At 37.8% G+C, this 19,124-nt stretch overlaps 1 protein-coding gene across 1 annotated transcript; it reads right to left on the bottom strand.

Moving 5' to 3' along the window:
- Window positions 1-670: 670 nt before the first annotated feature.
- Window positions 671-13,672, bottom strand: LOC135768923 (uncharacterized). The gene is made up of 4 exons (XM_065278281.1): window positions 13,404-13,672; window positions 12,101-12,194; window positions 11,863-12,017; window positions 671-1,909 (listed from the first exon to the last, which is right to left on the bottom strand). The coding sequence occupies exons 1-4, from the start codon at window positions 13,594-13,596 to the stop codon at window positions 873-875; spliced, it is 1,479 nt and encodes a 492-aa protein (XP_065134353.1). The 5' UTR covers window positions 13,597-13,672; the 3' UTR covers window positions 671-872.
- Between the last annotated feature and the right edge of the window lie 5,452 nt (window positions 13,673-19,124).

Here is a 19,124-nt window from a genome sequence, read left to right as displayed (position 1 = left end):
ACTCTTACTCAACCATATTCTGCCAGAGCTGTTGACCTGGAGCATGCGTCAAAGCATCCAAGATGAACACAATCTACTGTCCACAACACAAAAGTCAAGATGCTTCACTATGCTAACTGGAAAAGTTGTTTCCCCTACAGGTGTGTTCAAATCAAAAGAAGGCCTTTGAAATGGCTTTGCAAACAGTGTAATGGGCATACACGCCATATGCCAATGAAACTATTTGCGCGAGTAGATTACATCCAAAGTCAATGAAAAGATGCAAAAGACACAAACTCGCACGGAGCGATGCGAGTGATGCAAATGGGGCAGCGCGTTTGGCGCAAAACATGCACTATTCACCTCAAATGCATCTTCAGGCATGTTGAAAATATTCAACCCCAGCGAAAAAATTAGCATGACAAAAGTTAAATCCCTAAGTAATCTAGAGCGAGAAACGCAATGCTATGCATTTGGTGTGTATGTAGCTTAAGACCGAAAAGGTAATATAACTCCACATGGACATAATGTAAACAGTTACAGCACTCTGAAGACTGTATTATCACTCTGAAGACTGTACCTTTCATGTTTCTGTCTACATGGTCATTAAATTAATTTTATGAATATAGTAACTATTGTAAAGTTTATTTTTCTAGTCAACTATTTTAGCAATGCAGAAATGGCAACAAACTTGTAGGAGTATAAAAATGTATTTTATTACATATTCAGGAACAAACAGTGTTGCAACTTAAAATGCAATGTGAAATGTCAATGTGTTAATTACAATGCTCATTTCAATATCAAAAAGTCAATCTAAAGCAAATAAAGTAATTCACTGAAAGAGAAAAAAACAGTTAGTACATAATGAAACCCTGGAAACCCATCCATTGTGCTTAGTGTGTCTTTCTTTTAAGCACTACACTTTGGCAAAGATTTGTTAATGCCCCGCACACAGTCACCATATCATCCAGCATGTCCACCTGAGTAAATGGAATTACAGATGTTAAAATTCTAAATTTCTTCCATCGACCAATGACTCTTTCCACGTGTATTCTCACGTTTGACAGCTTTCTTGGTGTGTCAACTTCATGACCAGAGATCTGATTCTTGCCTTTTGTGAAGTGTGGGATACGAAGGGTGGCTCCGTATGCTGCTAAGTCCTCCCTAATCAAAAACCCTCGATCAGCCAAAATTTCATCTTTCGGCTCCAGCAGCTCAAAGAATCCTGATTTTAACGTTAGTTCTTTGTCAGAAACGTGGCCACCGAAACCTGGTGACAAAAATGAAATTGCTCCTCCTGGTGTTATCCCAACTAAGTATTTAACTGTATTGTGATGTTTATAATTCGACCATGTCTGTGCTCGAGCAGTAAGATTATTAGGTCTATCTATAAAAATCTCTGTGCACTCAATTATACACCGACATTGGCTATATTTCCTTTTAAAACATGTTGGCATTTTCCTTTGAACAGCCTTCCTGGTTGGCCATATGATGAATGGTTTTAATGTCTGTGCCATTATAGGAAGCCAGTTTTTTAAAATTCTGGAAATGGCAGAATCTGGTACATTAAACCTATAGCTGATGTCTCTGTTGCTTAATCCTATGCGCAGTTTTATTAACACAACTAAAAGGTGATCTTCCAAGCTCAAATTTCCATGCACAACCGCTACGCTGTCTTTCAATTTTGACAGCAACCACTCAAAAGCTATAGTGGTCAGACCAGTGAAAAAAAGGAACTGTTGAGCTTTGTTTACAATCGAGCTGAAAGAAAACTTCCTGCTGCCCAGCTCCTCCTTCAGCTGCTCGTTCTCCTCTTTGAGTATGTTGCATTGTGTGCGTAAGTTGTTACACTCTGTTACAAGCTCTTCATTCTGGACTTTGAGTTTACTGTAGACGGCTACAGGGATCAGGATCATGTTGTTTTCTTCATCTGAGAGACACAGAGAACAGCTTTTATGAGAAGAATACTTTATAACTTTGCCAAAAGTATTCACCATACTACATAATTCATACAATTTAGACACAGTCTGTTGCATTCTTGTACAAATCTTAATGCTGCAGCATTTAAAGGTACAATTTGTAAGATTTAGCAGTAAAATATCCAAAAACCACTAGGCCAGTGTTATATATCTTGTTTACTAACAGAATTAAGAAATCTCCTACACCTCACCTGTAAAATACTAGCATAAGCCTAACTCACAATGGCATCCTTTACTATAAGCTCTTGGAATATCCAAAGCCTCTACTCCTCAACCTTAAAACCATCTAAAACAGAGTTCCTAAAAAACATTAATAATCAGGACATCATTATTCTACAAGAAACATGAGGCAGATCAGACACTGACACTTGCTGCCTTTCAGGATACATAGAAATTATATTGTCATCACTTAAGAACTGCAACGTGAAACGTGGAAGAGACTCTAGCGGCATTATCGTTTGGTACAAAGAGTCTTTAAAAAATGACTTATTTGTACAGAAAAAGGATTCAACACACATCTGGCTTAAACTCAAAAGTGGCATCATAGACTGCGATAAGGACCTTTATATCTGTGCAGCCTACATACCTCCATCAGAATCACCATACTACAAGGACAATCTCTTTGATCAGCTTCAGATGGAAACCAGCCATTTTCAGGCTGAAGGAAACGTACTGTTATGTGGAGACTTTAATGCCGTACAGGCTCAGAACCGGACATTATAGACACTCATGGGAATAATCATATACTGAAAACAAACATGCTTCTCACTCCCACTACTACCACACGACAGTACAGTTAAGAAAAATGGTAAGGAGTTGGTGTGTCTCTGTCAGAGTTTGGATTTATATATGCTTAAAGGCAGGGACTAGGGTGCATGATCTCTGAAAGCCAATGTTGACATTTGAAATCACCTAAACAAACATGCCCTACCCCATTAGAATCAGAAAGACTATTTTAAAAACCTGTTCAGGGAAATCTCCTCAGATAGTCTTACACCTGATCAGAAAACGTACAAACTAAACTGAACCAATTGGAATCCATCATTAAAAACAACCAAAACCCTTCAGACTTCCCCATTAGCTTAGAACAGTGGTCTCCAACAAAGGCAAATTTATGCATGTTTCGTTGACTTCAAAAAAGCATTCGACTCGATATGGCACGACAGCTTATATTGTAAAATTCTACACTCAGGCATAGGAGGAAAAGTATATGACATCATTAAATCCATGTACACAGAAAACAGGTGCGGAGTTAAAATCGGTGACAAAAGAAAATAATTATTCAGTCAAGGGCATGGGGTGAGACAGGGCTGTAACTTGAGTCCAACTCTGTTTCATTTACATATTAATGAGTTCAACAGAGTTCAACAACTCAAAGATAAAAAGATTGTATGCAGATGATCTGGTACTACTGTCAGATACTGCACAAGATTTACAGCAACATCTAAACCTGCTGGAGAAATACTGTCAAAACTGGGCCCTGAAGGTCAATCTGATAAAATTAAATTATGATTTTCCAGAAAAAAGCAAGATTACAGGGTTACAGATACACATTTACTCTGGGAAACACTGTACTAGAACACACCTTACACTACGACTATCTCGGGTTAAAAATCAGCACATCAGGCGGTTTTGGTCTTGCGGTAAATGCACTTAAAGAGAAAGCTAGACGAGCATTCAATGCCATCAAAGGCCAATTTAAACAAATAGACATTCCTGCTACAGTTTGCTGTAAAATATTTGATAGTGTAATAATGCCCATAGCTCTGGTTGTGATGTATGAGGTCCAGACAGATTACCACAAATGGGACAAATGGAATCCCTGCATGCTGAATTCTGTTGAAATATTTTAAGAGTTCAGAGAAGAACACCTACTAATGCATGCAGGCAGTGTTGGGCAAGCTGCTTGGAAAATTTAGTGAGCTAAGCTACCAGTTACTTCACATTAAATGAAGCTACACTGAAGCTACCCCCCTGGGAAATGTAGCAAGTCAATAGTAGCTTGCTACTGTACATCCAAGCTACTTTTTTATTTTTAACCATGTAATTATTATAGTTTTATTATGTAATTATTTATTCAGTTTCCATTTAGGATTTTGGTAATTATAGGCAATACAAGCATAATGTAGGCCTAGGTACTTCACATTATGGGGCTGTTTGCTGGACTTATCCTACTCCCAGAATAAAATACATGTTTGAGCTGCCTTAATTTAAAAACACCTTGCCCTGACATATCTTAATATAGGGGTCCCCAAACGTGGTGCCCGCGGGCAGCAGGTAGCCTGCACAGAGTCTGTGAGGTGCCCGCCAAAGCACATTCTATTAATAGTTTCAATTGTAATATTTATTACATGTTTTTATATTAGCTTGGCTTGATGACATAACCCAATCAGAGGTAGAGCATGAATCTTCACAGAATGCAAGTGGTAATGTTTTGTATGAATGAAGGAAGGCTGCACAATTCAAAAATACAGGACAAACGACGTCCTGTGTCGATTCCAATGACGTGCTTATTCTCAAATTCAGGACGACTTCAGAAATGTTTGGAAAATTGTAGCTTGTGTGGAAGCTACCTCACTACTTGGTCAAAAAAAGAGCTTAGCTACTGAAAAGCTATTTGATTTAGAAAGCAGCAAAGCTACCACCAAGCTACTGAAAAATGTAGTTAAAACTACTAGCTTCGCTACTAGTGAAGCTACTGCCCAACACTGCATGCAGGGCTAAATTAGGCAGATATCCCCTAATAATACACATCCAAAAACGATCCCTTAAATTCTGGTCACACTTAAACTCAAGTCCCCCGAACACACTTCAATATGAAGCCCTTAAAACCCAAGAGAAGAGACCTAAAACCAGTCCCATCTGTCAACTGGCTCTAAAACTCCAGACCAGCACTAATAAACGCAAACAAACCACAATAAACCAAATCATTAAAGAAAGTCAAACTTTATATTTGGATCATTGGGATAATGAAAGTAAAAACCAAAGTAAACTAGAATGTTACCGGGCACTAAACAGAAAATACAGTCTGTCAGAATATCTCTCCACAGTTAGAGATGTAAAGCAGAGACGAATCCTCACTAAATACAGACTCAGTGATCACAGTCTGGCAATAGAGAAAGGCCGACATAGACAAAGCTCCCAAAAGAAGAGCGAATCTGTGTCCATTGTGACAGTGGTGAGATCGAGACAGAGACACACTTTCTCCTTTACTGTGGTAAATATAAAGAGCTTAGAGAAAAACACTTTGACAAAATCTCAAAGCTCATACCAGAGTTTCATAACTCTTCAGATTCAGATCAAATGAAGATGTTACTGGGGGAGGACAGACACCCATCAGCTGCTGCTAAATTCATTTATCAGTTACACACCATCAGAAATAATCCACAGTCCTGATCTTGTATTGTACTTAAATTCTTCCTCTCATGTGCCTCCGTAAATATAAATTAGTATACTTCAAATGCTTATATTTCAATGTCTATTTTAAATCGTCACCTTCCTAAAATAACTTGACAAATAATTTGACAAAATTTTTTTTTTTGCATAAGTCATCTACTCATGATCCTGGCCACATCTGGTAAAATCGCCCACATCCTAATTTGAACAGATCGTGCTATTCTACACCTGTAGTATACTGTAGAAGGTTTCAGCGGTAACAACATAAACAAGCGGCTTTCATGGTCCTCACGTAACTTCTGGTAAAGTCCGTTAAGAATAAATAACAACAAAGTACTTTAAACGTAGTTTATTTACATAACAAGCCAAATAACCGACACACAGATTACCTATGTGTCGTTTTTTCAACAAGGTATTTGTTCAAGAGTTCAGATTAGCAACTAATCAGACCATTAAAAAACTGAAACCGGAAGTAAAGTTCGGACTAGACACGTATCGCTTCACCGCACGTGCGTCTGATGAAACCGTCTATAATGGCCTAAGTCAAGAGCATGACTTACGCTGTTTTATTTTGCCTAACTCAAAAGACATTGAGGCAATTTTACAAGCTTTTTTACAGCTGCATAAAGAAGAACACCAATCTACTCAAAGTCTGAAGTTATTTCCATTTATTTGTTTTCTGAGAACCCTGAAAAAATGACTATTATTTTAGGAAGGTGACGATATTGTAAATATCCTCTATTTGATTTGACTTTATTTGCAGTGGTACCATCACCCAGCCCTTTAACTTAATTCTACCTTAATGTTTGTTACTATTGTATGTTTCTGGTTTTATGTATAATGACACAATCATGCCAATAAAGTTCCTTAAAATTAATCAGTGTTTGAATTATCAGCTTATTTGCATTTAAAAGGACACACCCTAAAACAGCACATTTTTGCTCACACCTACAAATGTCTATTTTAAGCTGCTATATAAACTGTCTATATGGTATTTTGAGCTAAATTTTACATACATAATCTGGGGACAACAAAGATTGATTTGACATCTTAAAAAAGTTTTGTGAAATGTCCCCTTTAATCTCCATCCATCACACAGTAGAGTATTGTTAGTATTAGTGTTCATAGTTTGAGTCTCTTGACTTGAGTGTTCTTACTTGACTTGAGTCTCTGAGAGAGTATCTGAACTCCTGGGTGTTCTCAGGTGTGATGATGGGTGTGAACACAGGGCTGAAGTCAAATAACAACAACCTTCATCTGTAAACATAAAACCTGATAACTAGTGATGCACCGATGTATCGGCCGATTTTTGATGAATTTGAAACCATCGGCATATCTGCAAATAGCACGAGAAAGGCCGATACCGATTGTTTATTAATTAACTGCATAAAGAAATCCATTATATGTAAAAAATGAGTTAATGTTGTTAATAAAATAAATGCTGAATAGCAAAAACCACCTTTGAAGGTTGTCATGTTGTCTTATTATATTTGTTTTAGCTTAATTTGTGCCTCTCTTATTTAGTTGGTCAGTTGAATGTTAATTAGATCCAATCCATGTTCAGTAAAAATAATTTGATGCAGAAATAAATTAGCTAATAGACCAACTCTATAGTATTGTATACAAGTGTTTAATATCGGTATCGGCCAGAAGTTGTCTGTTTAAATCTGTATCGGCCCAAAAAAAATCCTATCGGTGCATCCCTACGATAACCTAAGAAGAGATCACACATCAACATGTCAGTTCATACTCTTTAATTATGTAAGGTATAACTGACGACAGGCTGTTGAATTATATGAAAATTATTTTTTTAAATGTAAATCTTGTTCATGCTTTCATCACCAGCAGGGTGGATTACTTCAATGGACTTACTGGGATCCCCCCCAAAAAACATTAGACAGCTGCAGCTCATACAAAATGCTGCTGCCAGAATTCTGACCAGAACCAAAAAATCTGAGCACATCACTCCAGTCCTCAGGTCCTTACACTGGCTTCCTGTCACATTTAGAATAGATTTTAAAGTATTGTTACTCGTTTATAAATCACTTCATGGGTTAGGACCCAAATACTAGAGTTGATTATTCTGCTTATTCCGACATTGCTAAGACATCATGCATTACAATAAAACAGAGGACAATTATTGGCCATTATATGTAGGAGACAAATGGAGGATACAGCAAGAAAATGTTACATTGAAGAAATGATTAAAGGTCACACTATTTTCTTTGCTAAACTCTCCTGTCTTGTTGTTCGTCCAGACCACTTGGTAAATCGCCTAATGGAATTGTGAGTTGTTCATGTTGTGGGAGGGGAACACTGGAGATTAAGTGTCCATATAAATACAGACTAGATGAATGCAGTGAAGACCCACAGATCTGCCTTGCCACAACTGGGCAGCTGAAGAGGAACCACCCATACTATTACCAGGTCCAGCAGCAGATTTTTGAATGTGATGTTCAATAAGGTGAATTTGTAGTTTAGACCAAACAGGTCATGGTCATCAATTGTATTGTAAGAAATGAAGACTTGCTGCTGAGAGCCATGCCAAAGGCTGAACAACTCTTCCTCGACAATATTCTGCCAGAGCGGTTGACCCGGAGCATGCATCCCAGCATCCGAGATGAACACAATCTACTGTCCACACTGCAACAGTCCAGCCTATGGCAAGATGGTTCACTGTGCTAACTGCAAAAGTTATTTCCCCTACAGATGTGTTCAGATCAAAAGAAGGCCTTTGAAATGGCTTTGCAAACAGTGTAATGGGGCATACACACCAAATGCCAATGAAACGATTTGCGTGAGCAGATTACATCCAAAGTCAATGAAAAGATGCAAAAGACACAAACTCACACGGGGCGATGCGAGTGATGCGAATGGGGCAGCGCGTTTGGCGCAAAACATGCGCTATTCACCTCAAATGCATCTTCACGCATGTTGAAAATATTCAACCCCAGCGAAAAAATTAGCATGACAAAAGTTAAATGCCCCAGTAATCTAGAGTGAGAAACGCAATGCTACGCATTTGGTGTGTATGTAGCATAAGACCGAAAAGGTAATATAACTCCACATGGACATAATGTAAACAGTTACAGCACTCTGAAGACTGTTTTTTCACTCTGAAGACTGTACCTTTCATGTTTCTGTCTATATGGTCATTAAATTAATTTTATGAATAAAGCAACTATTGTAAAGTTTATTTTTCTAGTCAACTATTTTAGCAATGCAGAAATGGCAACAAACTTGTAGGAGTATAAAAATGTATTTTATTACATATTCAGGAACAAACAGTGTTGCAACTTAAAATGCAATGTGAAATGTCAATGTGTTAATTACAATGCTCATTTCAATATCAAAAAGTCAATCTAAAGCAAATAAAGTATTTCACCGAAAGAGAAAAAAACAGTTAGTACATAATGAAACCCTGGAAACCCATCCATTGTGCTTAGTGTGTCTTTCTTTTAAGCACTACACTTTGGCAAAGATTTGTTAATGCCCCGCACACAGTCACCATATCATCCAGCATGTCCACCTGAGTAAATGGAATTACAGATGTTAAAATTCCAAATTTCTTCCATCGACCAATGACTCTTTCCACGTGTATTCTCACATTTGACAGCTTTCTTGGTGTGTCAACTTCATGACCAGAGATCTGATTCTTGCCTTTTGTGAAGTGTGGGATACGAAGGGTGGCTCCGTATGCTGCTAAGTCCTCCCTAATCAAAAACCCTCGATCAGCCAAAATTTCATCTTTCGGCTCCAGCAGCTCAAAGAATCCTGATTTTAACGTTAGTTCTTTGTCAGAAACGTGGCCACCCCAACCTGGTGACAAAAATGAAATTGCTCCTCCTGGTGTTATCCCAACTAAGTATTTAACTGTATTGTGATGTTTATAATTCGACCACGTCTGTGCTCGAGCAGTAAGATTATTTGGTCTATCTATAAAAATCTCTGTGCACTCAATTATACACCGACATTGGCTATATTTCCTTTTAAAACATGTTGGCATTTTCCTTTGAACAGCCTTCCTGGTTGGCCATATGATGAATGGTTTTAATGTCTGTGCCATTACAGGAAGCCAGTTTTTTAAAATTCTGGAAATGGCAGTATCTGGTACATTAAACCTATAGCTGATGTCTCTGTTGCTTAATCCTAAGCGCAGTTTTATTAACACAACTAAAAGGTGATCTTCCAAGCTCAAATTTCCATGCACAACCGCTATGCTGTCTTTCAATTTTGACAGCAACCACTCAAAAGCTATAGTGGTCAGACCAGTGAAAAAAAGGAACTGTTGAGCTTTGTTTACAATTGAGCTGAAAGAAAACTTCCTGCTGCCCAGCTCCTCCTTCAGCTGCTCGTTCTCCTCTTTGAGTGTGTTGCATTGTGTGCGTAAGTTGTTACACTCTGTTACAAGCTCTTCATTCTGGACTTTGAGTTTACTGTAGATGGCTACAGGGATCAGGATCATGTCATTTTCTTCATCTGAGAGACACAGAGAACAGCTTTTATGAGAAGAATACTTTATAACTTTGCCAAAAGTATTCACCATACTACATTATTCATACGATTAAGACACAGTCTGTTGCATTCTTGTACAAATCTTAATGCTGCAGCATTTAAAGGTACAATTTGTAAGATTTAGCAGTAAAATATCCAAAACTAGGCCAGTGTTATATATCTTGTTTACTAACAAGTAGTTTTCAATTACTTACATTATAAGAAAATTGCCATTCTAAACAGTTACACGGGCAGTGCAGTCACCCGTCAACGGTGTTAATATCCACATTACCCTTTATAACCACCTTTACAGACGTAGAAACCACATGAAAACACTGTCGTGGACAAATGCGGAAGTATGCGTTATTGTATAGCGTCTGTTGGGCTACTCACTTGTTTATGGTAATCTGAACACTTAATTCAGTACTGTATTAACACACCATCATATTGGACTAATACTGTAACATCTATGACTAATAATTTAGTTTTTAACATTACATTAAACCATACATAATGAAATAAAACAATATCATCAAACGCAACATTTATAAACTTGATTACCTCATTCGTTAACATGATTTCTTGTTCCTGTCTGATTGATGGCAATTAGCGGTTAAGTTAAAGACAACAAATCCCATCATTGCACGCTTCTTCAGAGGGTCAATAATCTACGTCATTGTTATTGTTTAGATCGTGCGCCCTCAAGCGGCAGATTATACAAATTTTATCTTTAATAGAATAGCAACCGTTTGGAAAGGGCCCTTTTCTATTATATATACAGTGAGGAAAATAAGTATTTGAACATCCTGCTATTTTGCAAGTTCTCCCACTTAGAAATCATGGAGGGGTTTGAAATTGTCATCGTAGGTGCATGTCCACTGTGAGATACATAATCTAAAAAAAAAATATCCAGAAATCACAATTTGATTTTTTTTAACTATTTATTTGTATGATACAGCTGCAAATAAATATTTGAACACCTGTCTATCAGCTAGAATTCTGACCCTTAAAGAACTGTTAGTCTGCCTTTAAAATGTCCACCTCCACTCCATTTATTATCCTAAATTAGATGTACTGTTTGAGGTCGTTAGCTGCATAAAGACACCTGTCCACCCCCCATACAATCAGTAAGAATCCAACTACTAACATGGCCAAGACCCAAGAGCTGTCCAAAGACACTAGAGACAAAATTGTACACCTCCACAAGGCTGGAAAGGGCTACCAGGAAATTGCCAAGCAGCTTGGTGAAAAAAGGTCCACTGTTGGAGCAATCATTAGAAAATGGAAGAAGCTAAACATGACTGTCAATCTCCCTCGAACTGGGGCTCCATGCAAGATCTCACCTCGTGGGCTCTCAATGATCCTAAGAAAGGTGAGAAATCAGCCCAGAACTACACGGGAGGAGCTGGAACCCCCGTTTCCAAAGTTACTGTTGGTAATACACCAAGACGTCATGGTTTGAAATCATGCATGGCACGGAAGGTTCCCCTGCTTAAACCAGCACATGTCCAGGCCCGTCTTAACTTTGCCAATGACCATTTGGATGATCCAGAGGAGTCATAGGAGAAAGTCATGTGGTCAGATGAGACCAAAATATAACTTTTTGGTCATAATTCCACTAAACGTGTTTGGAGGAAGAAGAATGATGAGTACCATCACAAGAACACCATCCCTACTGTGAAGCATGGGGGTGATAGCGTCATGGGTGTTTTTCTGCACATGGAACAGGGCGACTGCACTTTATTAAGAGGAGGATGACCGGGGCAATGTATTGCGAGATTTTGGGGAACAACCTCCTTCCCTCAGTTAGAGCATTGAAGATGGGTCGAGGCTGGGTCTTCCAACATGACAATGACCCGAAGCACACAGCCAGGATAATGAAGAAATTACTTGGCAATAATGCAATCTTAAATTACTCTTGTGATTACGCAAGCAATTTACATTGGTTATTATGGAGCTATGTGTGACCCTCAATTATCACAAAAAGGGGATCTCAGATGTGTGACACTCTTACCTGTACAAGGCTCCTCTTTACAGACTATAGGTTTGGAGTCTGTTGTTGGCTCCATGGTGAAGGACTCCTGAGGCACAGTAAGAGAGCCTGATGTGTCAGCCTGAGAGGACATGCTGAAAGATTCACCTATCTTTATCTTCTTATTGTACCTATAACTAAAACAAACATCCAAGAAATTATACTTAAGATATAATAACACAATTTGGTAAGATGATAGCAAATCAAGGTAGAAGGTTACCTTTCCCTTTTTCTTGGAAGTTCCATACAATGGCTTTCATAAGAGAACAATGAAGGAACAAAGTCTGGACTTTTTGGATCCATGGACGCCTCCCCTGTAAGACATCCCCAGTCATTACATTTCTACACCATTATGTGAATTCAAGGTTTAAGTTTGTGCTAGTGAGGATGATAAAAATCCAAATATACACCGATTTAATAATTATATCGGCGTAAATTTGGAATTTTGTATTATCTGCATCGACTGATAAATCTTTTCAATCGGCCAGTAAATTTCTCTATTACTTAAATTATAAAAGACACTCAGTGTCACTCAATGTAAAGCCAAAGTCAACCAATGGTGAGGCTTAATGACAAAGACAAGGCGTTACAGGGACGCAGGAAGTATGGCAAGGGAGACGTAGCGTTTCGTTCCCTTTTCAGGAAACAACAGTTACATAAGATTAAGCATGTAAAGCAAACAGTTTAGCATGTGTGGTATTATCCTACACTACACGGGAAATAATATGGATTTTTCCCCAGAAAACTTCTTGCACAAAATAGATTCAAGCACTTTCAATGACCACTATCTTTGTATGTTTATTTTAAAAAAAACTTTTCAGGGCCTTGAATTTAACCCCCAGATTCACAAAGTTCCAAGGATTTCAAAGACCCGTGGGAACCCTGTATAATTAGGGTGGCCATTCGTGCCAGTTCCGCCGGACACGTCCTGAACATGTTTTCGGGTTTGTCTCTGGAAGTCGCGTTGCTCGACCGCATACGTCATCAAGGTTCTCACATTTCAGTTAAAATACATTAGAAAATTAAGATTTATTTCTTTTAAGACATACAGTCATTGTAGTTTCATTCTTACCTTGAAATGTAACGGTTGCTTTTCTGAAATTAAACTCAAAATATTAAACCTTGATGACGTATGCGGTCGACCAACGTGACTTCCAGAGAACGATCCCGAAAACATGTTCGGGATGTGTCCGGCGGAACTGGCACGAATGGCCACCCTATAATATACATGTTTCGCTTTTTGAATGGAATTAGTTAAATAAATCTATTTGATGATACTTGCATGCATATTAATATGTATATTTTAGTGTTTATTTAGCATGTTTTAGTGTTTTGTTTTGGTACCGAGAACCGTACATTTTACTGGTTTGGTTTGTTTACATGTTATTTCTGGTAATACAGCTAACGTTATGAAATAGCCTACCGAGAAAGTCAGCTTCGTGGGTACAGATGCTATTAATTGATCATTCTTAACTACATCGATTTTGCCTTTGTCTATGATAAATAGAGGGAAAAAATCTTACCCGATATGAAATGAGCACTGCAGACACGAGAATTTCGGATGTTTACTTCACTCCAGTCTGTCCGTTTAAGGGCTTGCAACCATAAAAGCCGACGTTTATTATCAAATGGCGTCCTCGACGACGGTATTCTATAAAAATGAAGCCCATCTTTTTGGCCATTTCTATTACGACACCCAACAGCACAACACGACATTTTTAGAGGGTTATCTTGCACGTTTGTTGTTGTTGTTCCTCCTCCTCCTTTTTCTTCTTCTTCTTCTTCTTCTTCTATGGATTTGTTGGCGGGTCGCACACCAACTTTTGGTGCATACCGCCACCACCTGTTCTGGAGTGTGAAGTGATTCAGTCTAGTCGTATGTTAAAAGATGTCTATATTCTATTCATAAAACAACAAAAAAGGAAAGAAAGAAAAAAATAATAAATACAAATAATGCCATGAATACACAGAGGACAATAATGCAAATTAAAAATAGATGTTTTTCGTTGCTTTGAATAATTTTCCGAACACAGTTAACAGATTGGTCTCTACATTTAATTTACCCTTTACAACAGATGGCGCCAAAACTCACTTTATGGGCTTATGTTATGTATTATAAAGTGTGTGTGCGTATAGTGCAAAATAATAATAATAATAAGATTGTGAGATTACCTTTCCCGCAGTTTTTGTTTTCATTGTCGCCTGAATTTGGCATAACCGGTTTTAAATGCTTGCTAACCTGATTTTTTTAATTGCAAATTTACAAAATTTTGATTAAAGTTAAATATTTCAGTTAAAGGACAAGTTCGGTATTTTAGACTTAAAGCCCTGTTTTCAGATTGTTTATGGTCAAATAGAATGGTTTTGACTGAAATTTCGACATTTTCGGCTGCCCTGAGAATTTTCGCTTGTTTGTGTTTCAGCTCAGACCTCTACAATGGCTTTATAGGTGCACTGGAACAATCCTTCCTAAAATGCATTAAACTTTCGTTTACAAAGACGAGAAACTCACCGAGTGGTCAGGGGTGTTCACTGATATGCTCACACAAAAATCGCGTTAAAAGATGCTTTCCAACAGCTGTTTTAGCATTCGTTGTTAACTTGTGGACCTATTTCCCCAAACGCCTCACACCCGTACATTCTTCCGCTTAGAGCTTGAATAATAAATACTCCAGCCCAGGAGGTGGCGCTAATCCGCCTTTGCCAATTGCAAGAATAGAAACAAAGTTCCCGGCGCGGAGTAATACCGTACCTCACAGGATGTCTAATACAGTCAATGGAGTTGGTAAAAACTACGATAAAACCTGTTGGAATGCGTCTTTTGGAGCGATTTTTGTGTGAGCATACCAGTGAACACCCCTGACCACTCGGTGAGTTTCACGTCTTTGTAAACGAAAGTTTAATGCATTTTAGGAAGGATTGTTCCAGTGCACCTATAAAGCCATTGTAGAGGTCTGAGCTGAAACACAAACAAGCGAAAATTCTCAGGGCAGCCGAAAATGTCGAAATTTCAGTCAAAACCATTCTATTTGACCATAAACAATCTGAAAACAGGGCTTTAAGTCTAAAATACCGAACTTGTCCTTTAAAGGTCACGTTTGTTTCTGATCGCATTTTTCAAACTTCAATTGGTGTGTTAGGTTGCTGTTAGAGCATTAATAATACCTGTAAAATTATAAAGCTCAAAATTCACTTCCAGGGGATATATTTTCTTTTCTCGCTTTTTAAAGCCTACAGAACGGCTGGTTTGGAATACAGCCCTCTACTTCCTGGTTAAATGATGTCGAAATAAGAGTTTTTGACCAAGTTCCACCCACAGAAATACGTCAGTCGGCAGCTAAGCTCAAACGGCTCTGCTAAGCAAAGCTGCTTTCAAATCACAACCATAGACTGTAAAAAAAGATAGACGTAGTGTCCGTGACGTCACCTATACGTTTTTGAAGATAGTTTTTGAAGCTTAAAGTAGGCGGTGCCTGCCAAAAACACTTTTTGTACCAGGTTGTAAACATATTATTTTCTACTGTAAAGTTGGCCATTTTAACATGGAGGTCTATGGGAATTGACTCCCTTTTGGGCCTGCCTCAGTCAATGAATTGCAGTTTAAATCACTTTCATATTGGCTTCCTCAGAGAGATCGGAAAGTTGCCCCTCAATCTCAACCGGCGTCATGCCCATTTAAAATCAAAGAAGCGTCCATTAATCTGTTTAATATGCACAATATTATCAATTCTGTGCTGCATCCTTGTCACTTTTCAGAGAATTTTGCCGTTTTGATAGTGTTTTGATTGTGTAAATTACTTTATTCTGGCGGCAGGCGCTGCAGTCAGCACAGTCGTAGACGTCATCAGCGTCTGAGCGCGCTCACAAGCTTTGCTGCTGCTGCTGAGGAATTAAAACGTGTAAGAAACGCTCACCAAACCCCAGTATGGTAATGTGCAGTTAACCTCCTCTGTGTAGAAAATGTATGGTTTAAAATGTGACCGTCTCGACAATATATTAGTAGAGATTTCTAGATTCATCTTCTTGGTAAAACGCCAAAGTTCGCGTTTCTTACATGCGCGGAATCACGCATGCTCATATGAGGTAAAATTTAATGCAAAAATCCGATCCTCTAATAATATAATCTAAACTTATTTTTCAAAATCATTATTGAACATTTAAATCAGTCACGTGGTTATGGCTTATGTCATTTTCGTTGTAAGTTGTATACTTTATGGATTTAAATGTACATTAATTTCATATGATAATGCAGTTGTTGTGCAAAATGCATTAATGACACAATTAAACAAGTCATTAAACAAAACGTTAATAAACAAAACATGCCGTTTCAGATGTAAATATGATGCCAATATTTCATAATTTTTCCGTATGTGTTTATATTATAGTGCACTTGCCACAGCTAATATGGCAACGCTGTAGACATACGATCCAGTGGCCAATGTGCAGTCTATGTATTATTATGTCTATGGGGCCCAGGTGCTTACACCAGCCAGACAGCTGAGCCACATAGTGTGACTTCAGTCAATCGGAGAACAGCGGGCAAGATCACGGTTCCCAGAGGCACTGAGCCATTGGGAGGAAACCAGGACAAACAGGAAGAGCTGCGTAATAAACGTTTTTGTTTTTATCTCTCTTTCCACACACGGACATACAAGAGCATCATCTGTTTTCCTCTAATGATAAACTCTCAGGAGAGGAAGATAAGTGTGCGCCTGTAATGTGATGACCCTGTTTAAAGTGGAAGATGCCTGCAGTGCAGTGCATGCTGGGAGTCTGTGATCGGCTCAGTGTGGCGTGTCTTTGGTGCCAAGGAGAATTTAACAGCAGGGCATCAGGCTGAAAGAGCACACTTACACATAAGTGATGAGATGCTCAAAGGAATGGTTGCCCCCCAAAATGATAATTCAGTCTCTTGTCATTTCTACAGAAGAAAGTCACAGACTGGGAGAGACATAAGGCTCAGTAAATTATGACTGTGTGATTGTGAACTATGCTTTTAATATTATGATGGGTAACATTTTTAAAGACTATAAATGTTGTTATGCCGCTGTCACACTAGACTTTCATCATTCAAAATTTCTATACAGACCTCTGCTTATATTGGCAGTAACTGGATAGGATATCAGGTGCTTAAGTGTTGATGTTTTATTCAAACATCGTGGATTTATGGTGACAATGAGCACTAACATCTTAAACATTACACTTTACGTAACCTCTTTACCACCACTTTATTGTTTACTTGAACTACACCACAAATTGTTTATATTGCATATAGGTTCTCTTGTGTTGTAAATGTATATTTTTAATTTTTACTATTCTGTATAGTTTATATTCAGTATTTTACTAAGTCTGTCCTCTGCTGAATATTTTATATGCTATTGTCCTCATCATTTATTTATTGTTTGTTGCACTTCTACCCCATCTTATGAGGAAAAACAAAATAAGTGTATTGTACTAAGTAATATGACAATAAAAATCTTGAACCTTGCATAAATGGAATAAAAAGTCCATGGCATTACTTTGGTGCTTTTAAATAATTGCTATGTTAGAATAATTAACTTTGTTAACTAAATTATGTGTAATAATCTGATTCACTTTGATGTAAACTAAATCATTTGTCAGTGAATGCGTAACAGTGTCCGTCTGGCGAGTATATTTTTGGACTGAGTCTTAAGACAGCTTTTGCGTGTGTGTTTGCAGTGTTTGAAATAAAAATCCCATGAGAAGTTAAGAAGGATTTATCACTTTATGTTTGCTGGGCTAATTTTGAGTAGCATTTATGTTTGTAGCACATAAATCATTTACCCTATATGGGTGAAAGTGACGCGATTGTCAAGTATAGTAGCCAACGAATGCCCTAGTGATGATTGACTTAGAAAATAGATGAGCAAATCTATAGTGATGTCATCAATCTTGTGTGCTTTAACACACTGATGTCATTGTGTAAGACTCATCACAGTCTGTGAATCATTACAAGCTGTAGTGACTCAACCACGACACATGACAAATTGATGACTTTTCCTTGATAATACATTAGTTTCCCAGACAGGGCTTAAGCAGAGTCCCAGCCTAAAATGCACGTTTGAGGATGTCATAGCTAAAACAGCTTGCACCGACACATCTATAAATATATAAGTGCCATTGTTTTGTCTCAAGATGCACATCAGTAGAAGGTCTAAAAAAATAATTTAATCTCCTATACAAACTAAGGCCTGGATTAAACTAAACCCTGTCTGGGAAACTCCATCAATACTAAACCAACATAAACTCTGAGTTACAGAACAAAGCAGCTGACATCATTTCAAATCTTCAGATTTTCACAGTCTCTTACTGAGTGAAAGAGGTTATTGAGATGTGTCCTGTAGATTGTGACGTAAAATTGTATTATTGTAGTAAATAATTAAGATGTGACATTATAGTGTCATATTAGACATGTGGTTGAACAGAAAGCCTGTGATTTTTACATGCAGATACTTAAGTGCATGTATGATGATATGATTTGAACAGTAACTTTTTTTTATTGAATAACAATATCAAATACAAAAAACACATTTAGTTCAATGTCACATGAAGAAGAGGCATTTGTCACATATGTTACCAGAGAAGAAAGAAAGAGAAAGAAAAACTGTATAATTACTGTATAATTTGAAATCATTTATGAAATGTGACAGAATTGGTTTACAAAGGGCCCATTTTGTGAGATATGAACACCTGACCTGCACCATCACTGCCACTGACGTCACAGTCTCAAAAATGAAAGAGCTGCATTATTAACTACACTGCTTTTTCACATTTGTAATGTAAAAACAAAACGCAGTTTCTGAACACAGTTTTAAGATTCCTGTATTCAAATATCTCATAATAGTTTTTGCCATAATGCATGGAACCGTGATCCTGAGAGAAAGGGAAAGACAACAAAGTCTGTATGCATTTTAAAAAGATGCCGCAGTTTTGATGAATGGGATAGTGAAAGTCCCGCCTTGTAGTAAAAAGAGCCAATCACCAATCGTTTTCAGAGTGACGATTCCTTGGGGGATGGGCTCCGTACAGAAGCGCTTGCCGATCTTTGCGCATGGGCAGTAGCTGGTATAATATAGGAAAATGTGTTTTTAACGCAATTTGAGCTTAAAAAGCAAAACGGATGAAACAGTCAGGTTTATTTATTGGTGAGAAATATGTTCTTTAATCGTGGCCACCGATTTTAGAGACAGTATAGTATTCCCCCTTTCAAATCAATTTTACTT

The sequence above is a fragment of the Paramisgurnus dabryanus genome, chromosome 3 (assembly GCF_030506205.2).
Source record: "Paramisgurnus dabryanus chromosome 3, PD_genome_1.1, whole genome shotgun sequence".
Lineage (NCBI taxonomy): Eukaryota > Metazoa > Chordata > Actinopteri > Cypriniformes > Cobitidae > Paramisgurnus > Paramisgurnus dabryanus.
The sequence above is the reverse complement of the archived record's forward strand: the minus strand, read 5'-3'. Positions and strand labels throughout refer to the sequence as shown.

What these genes read in the sequence shown, in the direction of transcription:
- LOC135768923 (XM_065278281.1), bottom strand. Translation starts at nt 13,596, where the DNA reads ATGTCGTGTTGTGCTGTTGGGTGTCGTAATAGAAATGGCCAAAAAGAT. An exon ending in CTTCCAAGAAAAAGGGAAAG is followed by an intron (nt 12,018 to 12,100) that starts GTAACCTTCTAC and finishes TGTTTGTTTTAG; the next exon opens with TTATAGGTACAATAAGAAGA. An exon ending in TAAAGAGGAGCCTTGTACAG is followed by an intron (nt 1,910 to 11,862) that starts GTAAGAGTGTCA and finishes TGTGTCTCTCAG; the next exon opens with ATGAAGAAAACAACATGATC.